The sequence below is a fragment of the Rhineura floridana genome, chromosome 4 (genome assembly GCF_030035675.1).
Source record: "Rhineura floridana isolate rRhiFlo1 chromosome 4, rRhiFlo1.hap2, whole genome shotgun sequence".
In the NCBI taxonomy this organism is placed as follows: domain Eukaryota; kingdom Metazoa; phylum Chordata; class Lepidosauria; order Squamata; family Rhineuridae; genus Rhineura; species Rhineura floridana.
The window spans coordinates 50,198,197-50,219,996 of NC_084483.1; the positions used below are offsets into that span (position 1 = coordinate 50,198,197).

Consider the following 21,800-nt stretch of genomic DNA (forward strand, 5'->3'; position numbering starts at 1 on the left):
AAAAGGAAGCCCAGTTATTGTTTATCCTGGTTAGTCTTGGGGTTTTTGTAACAGTGATAGCCAAACTAGACACGGTGCTAAATATATAATTAGAAACAGTAGTGTAGTGCCAAATTCAGAAGTGCAGGGTTCCTTCATGATATAACACAACAACAGACGTCCCTAGCAGCCAATAAGCATGAGAGGAGAGTGTTAGCTGCTGAAAAGAGTCTTCTCAGTGGCTGACTCACCTCCTTTCACTCTGATTGGCTCCAATAAGCAAGAAAGGACAATGAAGCATGTTTGTAGACTCTTCTCAGTGTCTGACACACTCCCCTTTCATGCTAATTGGGTCATAGAATGCTGGAGACATGGGGATCCTGCTGGGACCCTGCTCCCAAAAAAGTAAAGGGTCTAAGACCCCAAGACCCTGGACGACTACACCACTGACTATAAACCATTGTGTTCATGCTTTTAAAAGTGTAATGGAGGGGGAAGTTTTTCATTGGGACCCAGCATGCAGGGAGCGGAGGTTTAACCCTTCTCTTCCCAGCTGTAATCCCAATGAATTCCCCCTTCCAAAATGCAGCCTATCAGCCTTGGAGAAAAGCTTTCAGAAGATTTTTTTTAAGTCTAATGGCCACAAGGGGGTGATTTTCATTATGTACCATGGAAGGCTTAAACCTCACCTGCCCATCTGCTGGGTCTCAGAAGAAATTAAGGGGGGCATCTGTTACTAACAATAACAACAATACATTTTATTTATATTTTAAAAGCTTTGATATGACTTCTAATAATGTGTTTAGTAGCCCATCTAATTTGTTCTTAAACCATGGTTAAAGCACCCAAGGGAAGGAAGGAGTAATTTGAACAGGAGATGGATTCCCTGAGGCCAGCTCCTGATTAGGGATGTAAGAAAGCATAATTTCCGGTTCTGCCCTGAATTCATCACTTGCAGTACCATATCCATTCCACTGCAGTTTGTCATCCTCCAAAACCTATGTTGTTGGTCTCACTGTCCGCTGCGGTGAAATTACAGAACTAATAACATAAATTGCCTAAGTTACATTGTTATTACGTTATTCTACTCCATTCATGTCAGTGCTAAGGAAACACTATGCAAATGGAGGGCTGTAGTCAATTAGGTACTGTTTGCAGACTGAAAGCAACAACAACAGTGCATACTGATCAGATTCATGGGACTGATTTCCATACTGGACATGGGATGAATGAGAAAACATCAGCAATTTCCACTTCTGTTTGTTAGAATTCACTGACATCCCTACTCCTGCTTGGCAAACTGCAATCAGAACTGAACCAATATCATGTAGAAGTACTGGAGCCTAGATAATTCATACAGCTTGCACAAGAACTGAAACTCATGGAACTGAAATATGGATCTCCCTGTGATCTTTACAAGGTCATAAGAGGTAGCTGTCTATACTTCATAAAGGAGAAGTTCTAAGAATATTTTTAAATGCCTTCAGAACTTTACTATCATCCTTTCCTTGCACAGCATGTGGAAGCCTCACATATGAAATCTAGAAGTGATGAAACAATTTAGTAAGAAGATAAAATGCCTTGAGTAAAAATAAAATAATTTAGCCATCATGGCTTCCTTTTCCAAAGTTGGCTATATTTGTGGCAAATAAATCATTACATTTTTTAAACTGGCAACCATAATGGGGATGACTGTTACTTAACAATTTTTACCGAATTTCCCTAGTGTATTACATATAAACTGTCAACAGGATTTCCATCTGTTCTTTTCTGGAGCAAACTATGAGTAATAGAAGGAAAATCCCACTCTATATTTTGGTTGATTTCCTTTTGTCACTCACAATATTCAAATATGCCATGCTCTGAGAGTACAATTATGGAAATAGAGACAGAAAACAGGTAAAGAATGAAGTCCTCTGGGAAATGAATTCCACGCAATTACTGGAACCAAAACAGTTGTCACTTAAGGCATTAGGAAAATAGAAATTATATTGGAACAGCTTCACAAGGCAGATCCAAACCTGCAATAAGATTACAGGCAGCAATTAGAAAGCCAAATAAAACAATATAAAGCTTGTGGGAAATATAAGGCCCACATACCATGACACCAAGGCTCTTTACCACAGAAAATTGCTCCTCTTTTTCTTTTGAAAAACATTGTCCTCAACTCCATATGGGAGTTGCTGCAGCATGCAAGCACAGGGTTATGTGGAAATACTGGCAGGATGAATGGATAAATTTGCAGGCCTCATGTTGCTTATCCCAGCTTTCTACAGTTATTCGTGAAATTTTATTCCAATTCACATGGAAATCCATCTGATTTATTTCAGGGAACTAATTTCATCATTCTGCTCCAAAGCTCATGTTTGTGCTCCAAAGCACACATAGAGTTCCTACACCAGGAGGCTTCCTTACTGGCTTGGTGCAGACTTAATACTAGTGATCTAACTAAGATGAGGATATTGGGAGCATGCCATAAGCTCACACTTTTGCTCTCCTCCTCCTGTGAATTCCCAATCCCTTAGATCTACAGCAGTGTCAACCCACAGTTAGTGTTTAAAGCTAAGGGATATAAGCTACATTGCCTCTCTGGTAAAAACTAGTAACAATGCAAATTTTAGGGTGTTATTCAACTAAGCCCTACTCACAGTAGGACCACTGAAATTAATGAATCTAAATTGTCCGTGTCCATTAATCTCAATGGGTCAACTCTGAGTAGGACTAGGGTTAGATACCACACATAATGTATAACTATGTAACACTAACCAGGAAGAAATCAAACAGTGTAAAAGAGGAAGAGAAAGCATATAAGCATGCATACATAGCATGCTTCCCATCTCCATCTGCTTGCATGGCTGGAATATTGCCAGCCATCATGTCTGCCCCAGGCCACTGTCTCCAATACTCGCAATAGCACCCTCCTCATTCATGGCTCAGTCTCTCCCAGTTACTGCACTACACAGACTCATATATGTAATAAAGTGCCTAGTCTCAACTGATAGTTACATACACACTAACCCACTTGCAGCAGAGAAACGTAGTTTTTCTCAATCCAGAATTGTTCATGCTTGTCCTTAGTATTCTGCTTTCAATCTAGATTAGATCCTGCTGTCCAGAAGGGTTGATAGGCATTTGAAAACCCTCCCCTTGATTAGGTTATCCATGCCTTTGCCTCCCTGTGATTGGGATCTTGGTATTTGCCTAACCACAATGCCATGGGGTAGGTGTGGATACATGTCTCATTGCTGGGACCACCTACATCTGTTTTCAAATGGACACCCGCAGGGTAATACAAAATCAATCTGCACTGAACTTTTATTTTTGGAATGAAGCCAGTTTCTCAAGAAGCACTTTTCTGCGACAAGAAATTTACAATAGATCTCGATTTTGTATGGACAACATAAAAAAAACCACCAAGTACTTAGTCTCCATTGATTCTAGAATAAAATGATGTGCGGACACAGCCATGGTCTCTCATATGAGTAATTCAAACAGAAGCCGTAACTCAGGAGCTGTAAAGCAGACTACAGCTTCAGCTCCAAGAGGAAGCATCCTTCAAAACCATTCTCATAAAAAAAAATAAAAAATGAAAGGCATACCACTTGCCATCAATTCTGAACTACACTGGTGAGGCCTACCATCTGCTGAAAATTAATACCATCCACTCTGGAAAAAGAATTATTTATGGCAGTTATTAACAAATCAGAACAGAGGCGCCTCATAGTTATAAAAGAGTTTAATACAATGGAAACAATAATCATTTTCAAGTTCCCTAATAAATGGGTGACATTTGTCCTCTTGAGAGTTCACATGCAATCCTTTAAAAGGATCTTTGGGACAAGCAGCTTCCCTTTTTTTAAGGCATTTCACTACGCTTTATATGCAATATCCACTGTACATGTAGTACAATGACATGACAGTGTCAATAAAGTGGATTGGTTATCAAGTCCATACTGTGGATTTTTCCCATTTGCTTAAGTTATAGATTCTGAGATTATTATCTATAAAAGCCTATTAAAATACAAAAGCACAGACATACAGGCATCCCTGGTGATCCTTTTGTTCCTCCATGTCCTGGTGGTCCAATTTCACCCTAAAATTTCAAGAACACATTTTAAATAAATTCAGTATCCATGACAACTTGAATTCAAATATCACTTTTAACAGGAGTAATATCAAAGGACTGGAAAGAAGTGAATTAAATACCAGCAGCTAAACATAATATTCTTGTTGTTCCTGTTGAAAGACAGGTTGCCCAATGTTGAATTCATTTCAAGGCCCCACTGAGGCCCTCTTCCCACACTACAGAGGAGCCAGGAAAGTAGCAGTGGGAATTAGTCACGCATGGCCAACTATCAGGGATGCTGTAGTAACAGATTTCCTGCATTTGTAGGGGATTAGACTACATGACCTTTGATGCAGTAGCAGATGGCAGGGCAGCACTGCTGACCTGATCTCCCATCATTGCTGTCACTGTATCGTACTGGAAGGGCAGGGGACGAGGCAGCAGCAAGGTTGGTGTGATACAGGTGCACTGGGAGGAGCACCAAATTGGCTCTGCCAATGCATTTGCCCCACACTGGCCTTGCCAACACCTCGTCCCTCCCATTACACCACAATGACAGTGGTGATGGGAGGTCAGGTGAGCAGCCCCGCCAACCACTACTGCTTTGAGGTACCTTCCAACTCTGTGACTTCACCCAGACAACACTTGCGGCTCATCACAAGCAAGATGCATATCTTACATGACTTATTATAAAAGATGCAGAGCAAGCCAAGCAATGACAAACTTGTAGCTCTGCTTTTCACATTTCTCTTTAATGCACAGAATGGCTCCAACACAACTTTTTCAAGAGCAAAAACTGAGTGAGCCTGTACTCTGTTGTCAGGCCCAGTGCCAGCGGACAGCCAGGTTGGGCACTGGTTGAGGGTCCCTGTGGCCCAGACCCTCCCTAGGCTGGAAGTATGCAGTGCCCGCTCTGTGATCTGTGCCAGCATCAGGTTGCAAGGCCCAGCAACCCAACACTTCCATGGATCACATAGCAGGAATGCCATCCTTCCAGGCAACACCCCCGCATGCAGGTGGTTTGAGCTTCAATAGGCCCGCCCACCCCACCTACTTCCCATGTTGCTTCATCAGCGTGTTGCATGCACATGCCTGTCATCACCCAAAATAGTGGCAGGGAAACCCTAAGGGACTGACGCCCTCACCGCCACCTTGGGTGATGGCAGGTGCATGCGTGCAGCATGCTAGTGTGCTGATGTGGTGATGCTGGAGGTAGGTGAGGTGGGTAGACCTATTTAAGTCCATGCCACCTGCATCAGGAGGGGTGTTGGGGAGCATGATGATGCAGGCTAGGGGCAGACTGGTGCTGGCCCTGTCTGTTGTACTCTTCCTGAGGAGGACAGCTGAGCCTCCCCACATTCCATAATTTTGCTTTGATACAAATACATTTGGGGAGGTATTCAGTGGTGTCCCCTTCGCAGATAAAGGTTATCCATCAGTGTCAAACATCTGTCAGGCAGGTCTCCGTCCTGCTGCAATCTCCCTGCCCCTCCCTAAAGCTGCTCCAGAGAATTGGGGGACACTTTGGAGAAGATTTGGGGAGATGCTGCAGGGGGGTGGGACAATTTGCCCAAAACTACCTAGCTCCTCATTGTATGGACACTAGACATTTGTGTAAAAATTGCTCATATTTTAATTGTGATTTTATTTGTTGTACACCGCCCTGAGAGCTTTCTGCTATAGGGCGGTCTAGAAATGTAATTAAATAAATAAATAAATAAATAAATATTATCATTTTACATCCTTATGAATACCTTTTCTCCCTTTATTCCTTGAACTCCAGGGATCCCATGAATTCCCTTGAAAAGAAGTTGAAATGTTTTGAAAGTTAATGAAAGCACATCATTCAAGGTTTTTGTCTAGGGCTGCTCACACATTCACTGTCCAGGGCTCCTGTACGTATAGAAATAGGCACGGACACACTTTCCACCATGCACATGCAGCCATGTGAGATGCAAGATGCACTTGTATACATTTGTGCGTGTGCGCACATGCATATCTGCGTGCACCCCACATTTGCTTATTCCTTCACTACAATTTTGAGACACAAAGATCACAAATCTTCGTAACAAACATGTGCATCCTGACAACATTGTACATTGCCTCTTATGTCAGGGAATAAGTACATACGCAGTCCCCCACTGAGTGTACAGTATCCTTGGATTTTGTAATATGTGAATCAGCCTTTTAACTCTTGACAGCAATTGGATCAAACAATGCACAAAGGAAAGGTATATTAATATTCTTGCCCAGACTTTACCTTACTGAAATGTTGTCTTTTTAACCCATCAAATTATGTTACACATTTTAAAATCTCTTCAGTCATTTCTTGGCATAAAATATCACTTCCGCCAGATGCTGTATTTTATTTTAGTTTATGAACTTTATTTTATCTTCGTGGAAAAGGTTTGGATGCATCAGCATGAAATTTTTGTTTGCTTGTTTTCAGCTAGCCCAACTACCAGTGAGACATTTTTTTGCGTGAAACTTTTGCTTTTGTGAAGCATTGGCCTGAAGGAAAAAAAAAAGTTTCATGTTGGATCTAAAAAACAGCTGGTTTGTCTGAAGCTCTGGTTGCGCCTAGGTTAGTCATCTTTGACTTTTCTATTAGGAAACTTGCTGAGAAGCAAAACAGTTATTCCTGCCCTGTTCCATTGAGGATTTCCATTGTTTAATTCCCACTTCCCACCCCCACCATAGCAGGGAATTGGGTTGTGACCCTTCCCTCCTACACCAGAGAGCACTGGCAGGAGAATACTGAGAAAAGTACTCTGTGTCTCTCATGAAGAAATCTACTACCTGGATACAATTGTGCTCTTTGGTTGGACATGATTGTCCTGTATTTCTAGTGACACATTCAAATGATCACCTGGGCTCATAGCACCCACTGCAGTTTGGAGGACCATTCAGAAGTCAGCAAGTCACATCACTTGTTTGCTACAAGTGGAAGCTGCCGGTTCTAATTACTACTGCAAAGTCACACATAAATGGCAATGTGCAAAACTGTTTCTGCTTGTTGTGATGTAAATACATCACATGACCTGTTTGTCCTAAACAGGAAAGACACACGTTGATCGTGTGAACTGGACCATCATATTATGTGAATAATTAAAAACAAACAGGAAGTTGCATTGTACAGAATGTTGTTTACAGGAAAAGTAATTTAGTGTTTGTCTCCCCATTTCTAAGGTGTGGTAATTAAATTTTTACCAACACTGAGGGAAATGGCTTTTCAAAAACATTATGGCTGCAATGTTAAGCATACTTACAAGGGGGTAAGTCTCATTGACTTCAACAACACTTTAATCAAGAATTAGCGGTGCAGCCTAACAGGGTTGGGATGGCACCTCTAATATTAGAGGCTATGGGATGCTGGTAACAAAGACCATGTCTCAAGATACCTTTCACTTGCTGTATTGCCCCAGCCGTGGGCTGCTTCAAATTTAAGTTCAGTACCAAGGAATCAATGAGACAGATTCAAGGTTTACTCACAAAGGAGACGTTTATTGAGTAATTTAGTGAGCACGCAGGCATACTCAATAACATGGAATGGGCTGCAAGGTCCTGGCATAGACACTTGCAGTCCGAACACTGAACTGGGCTACATGGGTGCCTTTTATAGCAAAAATCTTGGCAAAGCACAATGGTGACGGAATACATCATTAGCCGCTATCTTACATCAGATCATCGCATCTTGACAGGATACATGATTAATTATGCTATATCAACCTAGGCATCAAAGCTACCCCATAGCCTACTAGACTATGGCTACTATCTCACTATCTTTGAAGTATCACAGCCTCTTGATCTAGGGTGTCAAGGCACTTGATTGAGTATCCTATCTATGTGAGAGGACACTGTTCTGGTGTAAACAGGTCATCTTGACCTCTCTATGCCACCCTCCCTTGGCACATGCCCTACTGTTCCTTGACATGTGCAGCTCATTAGAGCTATCAGCTTCAAGGCTACCATCCTTGAGGGTACATCAAACAGTCCTTTCCCAGCCCATTAGTCTCCTAGATAAGACACAGCTGGGTATAGATTGTTTACTCATTGACCGTTACTTGACCCAATCTAACAAGCTGAACTTGTTGCTGGTGCTCAAAGTTGAGAAAACATAATTATAAGCTTCCATTTGCAAATCTTAACCTCTTAAAGTATACATATAAAAATAGCCATACATATGCATTGCAACAATTACATGAACACCCCATGGACTACACTTGCATATGCAACAGAACAACTTCCATACAAATACTCCAACATACTTATTGTTAAATACTGACACCGGTGACATGGAGAGATTGATACTACCTTTTATCGTGATTTATAGAGCAAATCTGCAAAGCATTTTCTAGTCACCATTGTGCTTATCCTCACAATAACTCTGTGAGGTAGGTCGCTACTGTGTCTATTGTACAAATGGGAAACTAAGCCAGAGAGACAATGATCTGCCATAGTTTATGTAATGAGCCCATAACAGAGAAGAGTTGGATTTGGGACTCTCAGATTGAAGCCTAGCTCTGTATAAATTTCTTTTGCCAGTACAATGATGTAAATCTTAAATAACTAAAAATGCTGCAAAGCATGATGTCAAAATTTTGCAGAAACCCATTTAGACAAACCCAACATTCTATCATGCCTAGACTTTCTTCCTGCTCTGGCAATGCATAATATACTGATGTACTTATTTATTTGATGAATTTCTATACTGCCCTTCAATAAAAAATTTGAGAGTGGTTTACAACAAGAAGACAACAACTGATAAACTAGCAGTCAAAATATTAAACTATGGAATAGTCCAATAAAGTCCATCAACATGGATAGCTTTAAAAGAGGAATAGACACATTCATGGCAAAGTTCTATCTCCACTGTTGTAGGCAGTATATCTGTGAATACAGTTGCTGGGAATCACAAGTGGGGAGAGTGCTACTGCACCCAGGCCCCCCTTACAGGCCTCCCAACAGCGTCTGGTTGGCTGCTGTGAGAACAGGATGCTGGACTAGATGTGCATTTGGTCTGATACAGCAGAGATCTTATGTTCTTAATAGTGCCATTAAATATCAGTTGTTATTTAAAAGCCGGGGGGAGTAAAAAGATCTTCACCTAGTGCCAAAAAGTCATCAGTGTAAGTGACCAGGCGATTCCCTCTGGTGAGAAAATCCGATTGGAGGAGCACCAAAACTACAAACAAAGGAATACAGGAAGCTGCCTTATACTGAGTCAGAGCATTGGTCCATCTAGTATTGTGTAGGCTGTGCATTGTGTACACTGACTGACAGTGGCTCTCCAGGGTTTCAAGACAGAATATATTCCCACCCATATCTGGAGATGTTGCAGATTAAATATGGGACATTTGGCATGCAATGCAGATGCTCTACCATTGGGCTATGATCCTTCCCTGACTAAGAAGGCTCTCTCCTGTTGCCACCTACCTAATCTCAGAAAACAGCTAGAGAAGGCCCTCCAAACTAAACAGACTGGTTGATGAAAGAAAATGTTCCTTCAGGTCATAGCTGAGTAGAACTATATGAGTTACTTTAGTTATACTCTGTCCTGGAAACACCAAACATTTGTTCAGGAATGCGTGTGCTCTTCAGAAGCATGGCACACATAAACCCTGAAACTGGATTGTGGAGTTTTCTCCATGTCCAGCACAGTATTGCATGTGCAAGTTCAATCTGGAATGGCAAACTAATTCTATGAATGGATTGCTCTTGCTGGATTGAACCCAAATGTAAAGTGTTACAGGCTGATTTTTTAAAAATGAATGAATGAGAAGGCCGCTACAATGCATTAGAGGGGATTATCAGATCAAAAGATAAATGGAAAATAGGAACTCCAGCATATTCAGAAAATACTACACTTCCCATGCAACCTAGGCAGTCTGCAGAATTCTTTTGTTGGCTCTTCCAAATATGCTACATCTTAATAGCAAATGGACTTCATGCCCATTGAAATGGAAATGGGTGCCTTCAAGTCGATCCCGACTTATGGTGACCCTATGAATAGGGTTTTCATGGTAAGTGGTATTCAGAGATGGTTTTACCATTGCCTTCCTCTGAGGCTGAGAGGCAGTGACTGGCCCAAGGCCACCCAGTGAGCTTCATGGCTGTGTGGGGATTCAAACCCTGGTATCCCAGGTCATAGTCCAACACTCTAACCACTACACCACACTGGCTGTCCTCATGCCCATTAACTGAGTTAAATTGAGTAAGGTAAAAACACATTTCGTCCATCAGCCTTTGCCAAGGAAAGAAAATACAACTAAAATGTCACTTCAGTGAAAAATCAAAATCAGCAAAAGTCATGTGGCACCTTAGACAAGAGCCCACTTCATCAAATGCATGCAATGTAATCCTCAGTTACAGCTACATATATAGACATGGTGGTAAGGAAGGGAGACATTACTAAAAGCAAGTGCAAAAGCTATGCTAACCTATTGCCGCAGCAAATCTTAAAGAAGGAATGACTGACCCAGGGCAAGTAAACTGAAATTTCAACCTATCTACCAACAGCACACTACCAGGCCCTTTTGAATGTCGCATATCCTAATAACAGGTCCCTGGGCCCAGTCTGATACCAAGAAAAAAACATGTACTGGGCTCCCATATTTCTCACTCATAGTACGCTTGTTTGTTTAAATTTCAAAAATATCCTGCCTTTCAGCCCCATATGGACCCCTAAGACAGCTCATAACTTCTAGTCAACAATTAAATACCATGAAAAAATGATTAAAAAGATACAGACTTAAAAGCAAAGGCAACTAAAATCTAATTCACAGCAGCATTGGGAGAAAATCTTAAATAAACCCAAGACTTGGCAAAAAAAGAAAAGAAAGTCCTTAACAGAATGCCAAAAGGGGGGGGAGGGACACCCAGACCTGCTGAGTTAAGGACAGTGGCAATCAGCATAGTTGGGGTGTGCTGTTCACCAGACCTCCCTCCGGCTGAGTCGCTGGTGCACACTAGGGGGAGGGGCGTGGCAATGGTGAAGTTGCTATTTGTGCAAACTCGCTGGTGAAGCCAATCCATGGCACCAGCCAGCACGTTTGTAGCATACCAACCTCACTCCTCCCCCTCTTCATCCTGGTACACAGCAGCAGCTCAGCCAGCAGGAGGTCAGGGGAGCGGTGCCGTCCCACCATGCCATATGCAACCGAGTACGGCGATCTGGGTTCCATGACCAAAAAGGCTCTGTCTTGCAACTCAGCCAGCCAGATTTCTGATGGCAAAGGTGCACGGAGCAAGGTCTAAGATAAAGAACGCAAGGGCTGGGTAGGCTCATGAGGAAGAAGGCATTCCTTTAAATATCCTGGTCTCAAACCAGGGCTTTGGAGATTTAAAAAAGCACTGTGAACTGTATGCACAAATTAACTGGTAGCCAGTGCTGATTGAACAGAACCTAAGTGGGATGCTCTGAAAAATGAGCCTCAGGAAACACTCTGGAGGCCACATTAATCCATAACCCTTTTTCTGGCTGCTCTACCATTACATGGACAGAAAGAGAAGCATGTTCTCAAACTTCCTGAATATGGATTTTTCATAGTGTTAATTCTTATGTTTTTTCATAGTTTCAACATTATACAAAAACTGCTTCCCTCCCATCCCCCACAATCCCTTAATGCAATGATTGGTATTTAAAATTGCTTACTTCATTTAATTTGTAGCTGGAGAACTGCCCAGTAGGCTTAACCTAAGTGTTTTTTATTCACTTATTACTTTGAAGTATTTTTGTTTTCTAAGAAATTCTTGTTATTTTTGAAAGATGACACATTGTAAGTGTGGGGTCACCGCCAGCAACAACAAAACATTCAAATTCATCTCAAAAAACTGAGGTATTCATCCTTCCCCCACGAAACAATCCATACAAATAAGTGGTCCCTCTTTTGAATTTTCTCTGTAGCCTACGTCAGGCATAATCCGAATGGAGAAGTAAAGACATGATGGGAACAAACATGTTAGCTCTGATCTCCCTCCATCCCCATTTTCATCACTCCAACTTGCACAAGGACCCCTAGCATTCCAAAATATGTGGGCAGCTCTATGGAAGCCCCCCACAGTCATCATCTGTGAGTTGGAAGGTAACAAAAATGGTGGTGGGGGCAGAGTGAGCATGCTCATTTCCATTGCCCCTCTCAAGTTACAGGAAGTTAGATTTCAGCTGAATATCAGGAAAAACCTCCTAACTGTTGAATGACAATGGAACCAATTACCTAGGGAGGTGGTGGGCTCTCCAACACTTGAGACATTCAAGAGGTTGCTGGACAGACACCTGTTGGTTATGCTTTAACTTGGATTCCTGCATTGAGCAGGGGGTTGGACTCGATGGCCTTATAGGCCCCTTCAAATTCTATGATTCTATGAGTTTACTTCCCCATTTAGATAACACCTTTATCTATGCAATCTATGCAAACACCTCTATGCAATTCCCAGATTCTGATGTAGTTAGTACATACATTTGTATTATGAAGTACAAGTGATGGAAGAATCATTTACCATCTGGATACATTTTATTAACAGGCTGAACCCATTTCCTTTTCCCTTCAAAATTGAATTTCCTTGTTACACAATATCTCTTCCTTGATACACAGAAGGCTGGCAGTATTAAGCAGAACATTTCATAATCTCTCAGTCTGCGGGATGAGCTTTAAATGGGTTGTGCAAGACACTCAGAAGATGGGCAAAGAGATCCAGGGAGCGAAATTATCCTGCACCAGGTTGAGCTTTCCTTCACCACCACCATCCCCAGCTTAAAACTGTGTAGGTTGAATGAATAATTCCTAGCTAGTACTGGATATTTGACCAGTCAAATATTATCAAATAATGATCCAGTATTTTAAAAGCATGAACAATACTAGTACAACAACAACTTCGTTAATAATCAACAGTTTTGATACTAATTTCAAAAAAGTAAGTACTGTAGAGTTAGCTGCTACTGTGAAACCAGAAAATTAATTTTCAAAAATCGGAATGAATTACTAAAATATTTGGTAATGGTTTCTGTAAATGTGAAATTACACTGAACAATCCTTCACTATCAAGGAAAATCAGGGTCATCCTAGTGTTATAATTTTTTAAAAAGAACTTAAAATAGAAATAAAACTAGTAATAATTATTTGAAGACACAACAGTCAGTGGTTTTTTTGTTTTAGTCAATTTTAAAAGGACATTTTGCTAAGTAGACAACATGTGTGGCCCTAGGCAGTGTGACCTTTGCAAATAAAAACTGTGTACATGCTTGTTTGTGGAGATGCCTGAAGTAACAGCAGAGGTCAGTAGTGCTAAAAGTAAAGCACTAATGCTTGTAACAAGTAACCTGAACCAGTGTGTGAGAGAGAGAGGTAGACAGAAAGGCAACCTATTCTTTCCTCCCTGATTCCTTCATTAGTAACTACTTGTTGATATGTAGATTTTTTCCCCTCAGACTTTACTTCCTTCCCCCTTCTTCGTGTTTGGGTTTACCTCATTACTCCATAATGGTCACATGCATGTCTGTACTCAGAATGGGTGTACTTTCTGGGAGTTCTAGATAGTTGTCCTTTCAACTACCACTTTTATCAGACTATTCATTTCCGCACTTTGCTGCTATATAGACTAAACTCCAATAAGTAGGAGAACCTTTGCTGTGCTATCCTGCTTTGTTTGGCCCCAACTGTCACAGGTGTTGTGAGTAAATTGCCCTCACTCACAAATGACATCATAGTGAAATGTTGAAAAGCTGATCCGCCATCACCTACACATGGTATTCTTGGCTTCATGGAGTATTTGACAGCGTTTGACCATGGGAAAATTATATTTGATCAGTCAGTTGACTGGTGTGCCTACCCTACCCATAATAAAGGATCCTCACTGATTCACACTGGATTTGTGGAGATTACCATTTCTCCACTGCCTCATTATTCCTATGAGATTTGTTCAGGAAGAGCTGCTGCTTGGCATTTAATTATATTAAGAGTGGGCCAGAGATGTCTTGTCCTATTCGTCTTCTAGTGCCAGTGTTTGATTAGTGTCCTAAATCCACAGATTCATCCATGCAGGTTGCACACATGCTACCCAGTTTCCACACTTTCAATTAAAAAAAAAACAGAGAGTAAATGTCTAGCATTTGTAGAACCTAAGATATGAGGCACAATGTACAGGTATTAATCTTCCTTTGGGAACAGAGGTATCTCCCTTTGCAGTGTTTTACTTTGCCCAACCCCCAGAAAAATTCCACTGAATGCCCATGGTGCGGACTCATCCCTTGTGGCTTGTAGCTTCTCACATTGTTTTGGTGGTATGGGAAAAAAACAGAGCTAGAACAATTACACCACCAGTGCAATGTAATGGTCCTGGATTGGGCTGATGGGAGTTGTAGTTCAAAAAAGTAACTTTTCCAAGCTCTGCATGACAGCCCATGGAAAAGGTTAAGAATAGGTACATTTAGAATAGGATCTCAATTTCAAATACAGTTGAATTTGAGAAATATTTTTATGGAAGATCTGGCAACAGTTGCCTTAGGGAGAGGATTACTCCTTGAAGGGAGGCTTAGATGAGTACTAGCAAAGCCTGCAGTCACTTGTTCCTGAATAATGCACTAAAGCTGGTATTGATTCTGAAGGGTGACAGTCAATGGCATGATGAAGGATACTAGGGCTAGCCTGTTCTGATCACCAAGATTCAGAGGCATGGGCCTCTGAATAATCCTGGTGACCATCCAGCTAATGATGAAGTTAGATCCCAAAGTGTGAGCACATATGCATCGGGGTAGCCAATGTACTGCCCTTCAGATGTTGTGAGACTACACGTATTGGCCATGCTGACGGCGACAGATGAAATATGGAGTCCAACATCTGGAAGGCATCATGTTGAGTATTCCTGATATAACAGATAAGATGGGAAGCAGAAACAAGAACACAAGCCCTTGGCTAGCAGAAGAAATGCTGTAGTGTATGATAATAGCTGGGAATTAGGCTTGGTCCTAAGATCACTTGTTGGCAGGGCAGTCCCAGTTAGAGAGATAGCAGGATCAAGCTTCTCAAAACTTCTCAAAAGTTCAACCACTTACCCATGACTCACCAATAAATGCCATTAAAACTTCCTGGTACTTAGAACATCTGGGTCACTCTCCCAAATGCACATAGTAAAGTTAATGAGTAAATATTCAGAGCACTACAAAATTTAGTGGCTATGGAATAATGACAGTCTCCCATTAGTATTGTTTTTCTATTCAAATATCACTTACTAGCAGTTGCAAAGGTTAATTAATGTCCATTCAAACCCAGAAGGGCCTACAAAACTGGGTTCTTCCTATGCTTTCCTGCTATAGTTTTCTCTCTTTCCTAACTTACATTCATTTTAGCTGACAGGGCTGGCCTGGGCCCAAAGGAAGATGTTCAGGAAAAGTACTCAAAAACCTTTTAAAAAGCTTGTTTCATACTTAAAACCATCCTGAGTTCTGGAAATGTTTTAGAAGGCCAGTAAATGAATTCTTTACATGTAATACAACAATTCAGAGCCCAAATAAAATAACAGCCAATGCATTATTGTAGAGGGTTGATTGGAAAGTCAGACATGACCTTATTTGTCAGGGTAATATTTCTGGGTGATCAAAAGATCTGGCATATATTTTAAGCTTTGTCATAATATTTGTAAAATTCAATCTGTATCATAAAAAAATCAGTATTTGCAAGGATTACATTAACTGAAATGATAACAAATGCCTGTCTCTAATCAAATGCTAATACAAAACAGATTATTCATGCAATTGTTAAACCACCAAGGGAAACAGGATCTTTGGAAACACTACAAGTGGGAAAAGTGCCACTCTCTGGGAGTGTTAGAATAAATTGTATGAAATAATTCATGATTCACTGACTTAGGGGAAAAATACTTCCTTTGAGGAAGTCCTTTGTAGAATTAACTCGATCCACCAACATACACACACTCCAACAAATAAGAAAATATTTTAACCTGCTGTCCAATTTCTCTTTCCTCTCTCTGTTCAGTAAGATTTTGTTCAGGAGCTGCAGGGCATAAATACTTTCTTTTTTAAAAAAAAAAAAAGCTAAAATGTGCCATTTTACATACCAGTTCAAAATTTAAAAAGAGTCTTTGGGAGAAAAAAAAAGTTATCCTTTACATTCTTCCTTCACTAGTACTCAGATCATCGTATCTGCTCATGGTGATCTGGAGGTGGGGAGTTTTTCATCGACCCCATTGTCATGGACAGATCACCGCTTGCTGAAGTTTAGGCTTACAGCCACTCTTTCCCTCCGCAAGGGTGGGGGACCTATTAAGTTGGTCCGACCTCGGAGACTAATGGATCCTCAGGGTTTTCAAAGGGCTCTGGGGGATTTTCCGGCTGATAAGACAGGTAGTCCTGTCGAAGCCTTGGTCGCACTGTGGAATGCGGAAATGACCCGGGCTGTGGACACAATCGCTCCTGTGCACTATATCCCATGCAGAGCTCATGCAGCCCCGTGGTATACCCCGGAACTGAGAGCGATGAAGCAAGAGAGGAGGAGGCTCGAGTGCAGATGGAGGCGTACTCCTGACGGATGCAATTATGCCTTGGTAAGTGCCTCCACTAAGTTGTATACAGAAGTGGTGAGGGCAGCGAAAAAGCGACACTTCCTGCCACCATTAAATCATCCCTCAACCGTCCAGCGGAGCTTTTTAAAATTGTCCGAGGGCTTTTACACTCTAGTCCTCAGGATATTATAGAACCTTCGGAAACCCGCTGTAACGAGTTCGCTGGGCACTTCCAAGACAAAATCTCATGCATCCGCCGGGACTTAGACTCCAGTATTATGGCAGTTGAACCTAATGAGGTATCCGGAGCACGGTCTTGTCCTCATTTATTGGATGAGTTTCAGTTGGTACAGCTCGAGGACGTTGACAAGGTGCTTGGACTGGTGCGTGCAACCACTTCTGTACTGGATCCTTGCCCCTCTTGGCTAGTGAAAGCTGGCAGGACTGGAACAGCCGGCTGGGCCAGGGAAGTGATAAATGCCTCCTTGAGAGAGGGAGTGGTCCCTAGTTGTTTGAAAGAGGCGGTAGTGAGACCACTCCTGAAGAAACCTTCCCTGGATCCAGATAATTTGAACAACTATAGACCGGTAGCGAATGTTCCATTCCTGGGCAAAGTCTTAGAACGTGTGGTGGCCAGCCAGCTCCAGGTGCTCTTGGATGAAACCGATTACCTAGATCCGTTTCAATCCGGTTTTAGGCCCGGTTTTGGCACTGAAACAGCCTTGGTCGCCCTGTATGATGACCTATGTCGGGAGAGGGACAGGGGGAGTGTAACTCTGTTGATTCTCCTTGATCTTTCAGCTGCTTTTGATACCATCGACCATGGTATCCTTCTGGGGAGACTCACGGAGTTGGGAGTTGGAGGTACTGCTTGGCAGTGGCTCCGCTCCTACTTGGTGGACCGCCTCCAGAAGGTAGGGCTTGGGGAGCATTGTTCGATACCCTGGACTCTCCATTGTGGAGTCCCGCAGGGATCGGTTCTGTCCCCTATGCTTTTTAACATCTACATGAAGCCGCTGGGTGCGGTCATCAGGAGTTTTGGAGTGCGTTGTCACCAGTATGCTGATGACACGCAACTCTATTTCTCCTTTTCATCTTCATCAGGTGAGGCTGTTAATGTGCTGAACCGTTGCCTGGCCGCGATAATGGACTGGATGAGAGCTAATAAACTGAGACTCAATCCTGACAAGACTGAGACGCTGTTGGTGAGTGCCTTCTCCGCCCAGATGGTGGATGTTCAACCTGTTCTGGATGGGGTTACACTCCCCCTGAAGGAACAGGTTCGTAGCTTGGGGGTTCTTTTCGGTCCATTCCTGTCTCTCGAGGCTCAGGTGGCCTCGGTGGCACGGAATGCGTTCTACCACCTTCGTTTGGTAGCCCAGCTACGCCCCTATATGGAAAGCGATGACCTCACTTCAGTCGTGCATGTTCTGGTAACCTCTAGATTGGATTACTGCAATGCGCTCTACGTGGGGCTGCCTTTGAAGACAGTTCGGAAACTACAGCTAGTGCAAAATGCAGCTGCTAGACTGTTGACGAGGACCAGGCGGTCCGCACATATAACACCTGTCCTGGCTCGTTTGCACTGGCTACCTATTTGTTTCCGGGCTAAATTCAAAGTGCTAGTTTTGACTTATAAAGCCTTACACGGCGCGGGACCACAATACCTAGCGGAACGCCTCTCCCGATATGAACCTACCCGCTCACTACGTTCAACATCAAAGGCCCTCCTCCGAGTCCCGACCCACAGAGAGGCTCGGAGGGTTGTAACAAGATCCAGGGCCTTTTCAGTAGTGGCCCCCGAATTATGGAACAGTCTCCCCGATGAGGTACGCCTGGCGCCTACACTTTTATCTTTTCGGCGCCAGGTTAAAACCTTTTTATTCTCCCAGGCATTTTAACTTAATTTATTTTTTAGCTTTCAATTTATACCAGGCTGTTTTGCTGTTTAATATGTATGCTTTTTACTGACCTTTGTAATTTTATTGTATTTTACTCTATGTTGTGCACCGCCCTGAGAGCGTTTTGGCTGTGGGCGGTACAGAGCTTGGAAAAGTTACTTTTTTGAACTACAACTTCCATCAGCCCCAGCCAGCATGGCCACTGGATTGGGCTGATGGGAGTTGTAGTTCAAAAAAGTAACTTTTCCAAGCTCTGGCGGTGGTATAGAAATCGAAATAAATAAATAAATGTCCTTAGTTACATCTTAACACCAGCCCCTCCATCTGCTATCACTGCTGATGACATGTCTAGTCTGATGTCCTTCATATTTTTCTTACCTGACATCTTTCTGCATTGAAAAAATTCTCCATTTAAAAACCTGGGCACAGTCCAGCCGCATTTACATTCCACTGATTTCAGCAGGAAGAGCTAAGCAAGTGCTCAACACTCTTAGGGTTTTATGTAATGGAATTCCGCTCACCCAGCTGGACTTCCCTTTCATCCCCTGTCCCTGCAGTCTCCACATGCACATGCCCCCAACATATGCTTGGGAGAATTGAGGGACCCTCTAGAGCAGATTAGGGGAGAGGTGGGGTTGCAGGGGAGAGAAAGGGGAAATCCTGTTGCATGAGTGGAACTCCACTTCCATGATGTTGGATTTAACCCTTAAGATGTATCCCCAGACACATGCTTAACTCTCCCATTGAAAAAATTGGGTGATATTCAACTAAAAAGCTGCACTAGCAAAATGGGATTTCCCCCCTCCCCCCACGTGCGCCCTATGCTGTCCCAAATCGACTCTGGAGGGTTGGGGGACAACCCAGAACAAATTTAGTGAGCACACGGGGGCAGAAGAGGAAGAGATTGTTCCGTCACGCAAGGAAAAATCCTTGTGCTGATTAAGCCATCTGCTTAGTGCTATGTTAAATACAACCCATTTTTTACTTATTTAAGCTATTTAGAGCTTAAAATGTGGTTAACTTTGGCCAGATTGTGCTGTCTGCAGTTATTAGGAAATTTTCTCAGTTAAACAATAATTTTGGACAAAAGGCACAAGCCTTCATGTGTGAGACAGACAGGCATAGGAATCAATGGAGGCTTCAGTGCATGCACACAGACAAGCATGGTCTGTCGCATGCCAGCTGTAACACAGAACAGGAGGCCTGGTTGTGTAATCACTCATCCAACACTCCTCTTGAACCCCAAGCAGGAAAAAACTTACAAGTTGCAGGCTGAGGGAAGTGAGGGGTGGCTGGATGAATATCCTAAGATACACCAGGGCCTGCCAGTCTGGGTAACAGTAGGCACACCACAGGCTGGCTGGAGAGGAAGAAGAGAGATCCACGGAGCACTAGGCCTGCCCTCCCAATATGCAGAAGGATCACCGCACTCATATTTATACAAACTGAACTGCTTGATACCTGATATTCTTCTTTTGGTTTATATTTTACATCAATAAGCCTTCTTCATATTGATAGTCTCAATATTATTGTTCACCTGGATTATGCTCCACTGTTTCAATTGCTGAATTGTTTTAACTTGTTTTAACTTTTTGGGAACTGCCTTGAGGGCAATATTGTGGAAACTTTCTTAATCGCAAAGGGCTTTCTCTTGTCAGTTTTCCAATCTAAAATACATTCACCACTTTCTCCCATGTCTGCCAATTTACAAAAATACACTTCAGTTGTTTCACTAAATTAGCTAGTTTTACAATACTATTTTCACTACAGTCATCCTCATGATAACCATAAGGATACATATTTATTTTGTATTGTACTTGAGGCCATGAAGCCTCTAACACTGATTGTCTCAGCTGCTGGGCTAGCTTGAATTGTTCAGCTGGTCAGGGAACTAAACAGTTTGCAGTCCAGCATCTGTGAGGGAACAGAACGCTGTCAATTTCAGGGTTAAAACCTCACACAGGGGCAGGCTGAGGACTGACATGCGGAGAAACTAAGGTAAACAGACAGGCCAGAGAGAAGAAGACTGAAGGAAGGATGCAGAGTAAGCAACAGAAGAATCAAGTTAAATCTGAAATTAGGGTAGGCTTGAGGAAAAAGGCAAAGAAGGCAAGGAGCAGAGGCAAGATGAAACTAGCCAGAAAGGGCTCTGAAGAATCTCACACAGTGCTTTGGCTGAATGAGCTTCTATTCCTTATGTATAGCTAGTCTTCACTATTCTCAAAGATCTTGTACATGTGGAAACAACTAGGAATGTAAAAAAGAAGAAAGTCAAGTTAAGTTATGCAAAGTTGGCTGGATAAAAACATCTCACTACAGTAAAATCCTGATCACCAGAAATGGAATTAGAAATGCATTCAAAAGGGAAAATAACGGGGAGGAACACTGATTTGAAAAGAAACTCACAGTGTACATTACATATTTTTTTGAAGAATAAAATAATTGTTTACTGAGAACCAGATACAGAGCTCCCTCTCTGTCCCTTTCATTCTCTCCCTTTAAATTATTCCAGCATATAAGAGGTTCAGAGATACATGGATATTTTAAACCAACTTTCTTGCCAAGTATATTATTAAATGCATTCCTAGTGTACCAAGTGTAATAGTGTAACTGGACACAATCAATGGGGATTAGGAGTTCCTAACTCCATGCTGAATTTGTAGCCATTAAGTTTGTCTGAAAAAAGAAAACATTAATAATTCCAGCACGATTGCAGCTAAGATTATTTACATATTGGTTGCAATCATCCTTTAAAATAAAAGATTGCTCGCCAAGCCTGCAGTTTGTGTCTGGGCAATCCTTAAGGAATTAATACCCTCTGCAGAACTCTTTCTCTAAAGGTAATGTTCACTGGGAAAAGATCCACATTCTATAAGATCACATATAAGCCCTATTAGACATCATTGCTTGAACCCATGTTGAGAGGGATGGGGCTGCACACACTGGCCCCATCCCCAATACCCTGTGCATGCTGGCTCCACCTGAATATTCCTGTGTTGGATGGGATGGTTTGAAGATGGATTCTAAGTGCATTCAACTGAATACATTTAAACTCCTCTCCATGACTGCTTCTGAACACCAGTTACTGGAAACTGCAGGTGGGGAGAATGCTCTTGTGCTCAGGTCTTGTTTGTGGGCTTCTCATAGGAATCTGGGGTGCTCCTGGATTCATCTTTGTTGCTAGAAGCCCAGGTGACCTCAGTGGCTAGGAGTGCCTTTTACCAGCTTCAGCTGGTAAGACAGCTACAGCAGTTTCTGGACTGGGATAGCCTGACCACTGTTGTCCATGCACTGATAACCTCCAGGCTGGATTACTGTAATGTGGGGCTGTTCTTGAG

At 42.3% G+C, this 21,800-nt stretch overlaps 1 protein-coding gene across 1 annotated transcript in view; it reads right to left on the bottom strand.

The window, feature by feature from the left end:
- Positions 1–21,800, bottom strand: part of COL21A1 (collagen type XXI alpha 1 chain) — a 178,127-nt gene that overhangs the window by 28,384 nt on the left and 127,943 nt on the right. Inside the window, exons 18-19 of the mRNA XM_061622997.1 lie at positions 5,800–5,844; positions 4,019–4,072 (exon numbers count right to left, since the gene is read on the bottom strand). Of these exons, the coding sequence (XP_061478981.1) occupies positions 4,019–4,072; positions 5,800–5,844 (99 nt within the window). The remainder of the gene's footprint in view (positions 1–4,018; positions 4,073–5,799; positions 5,845–21,800) is intronic.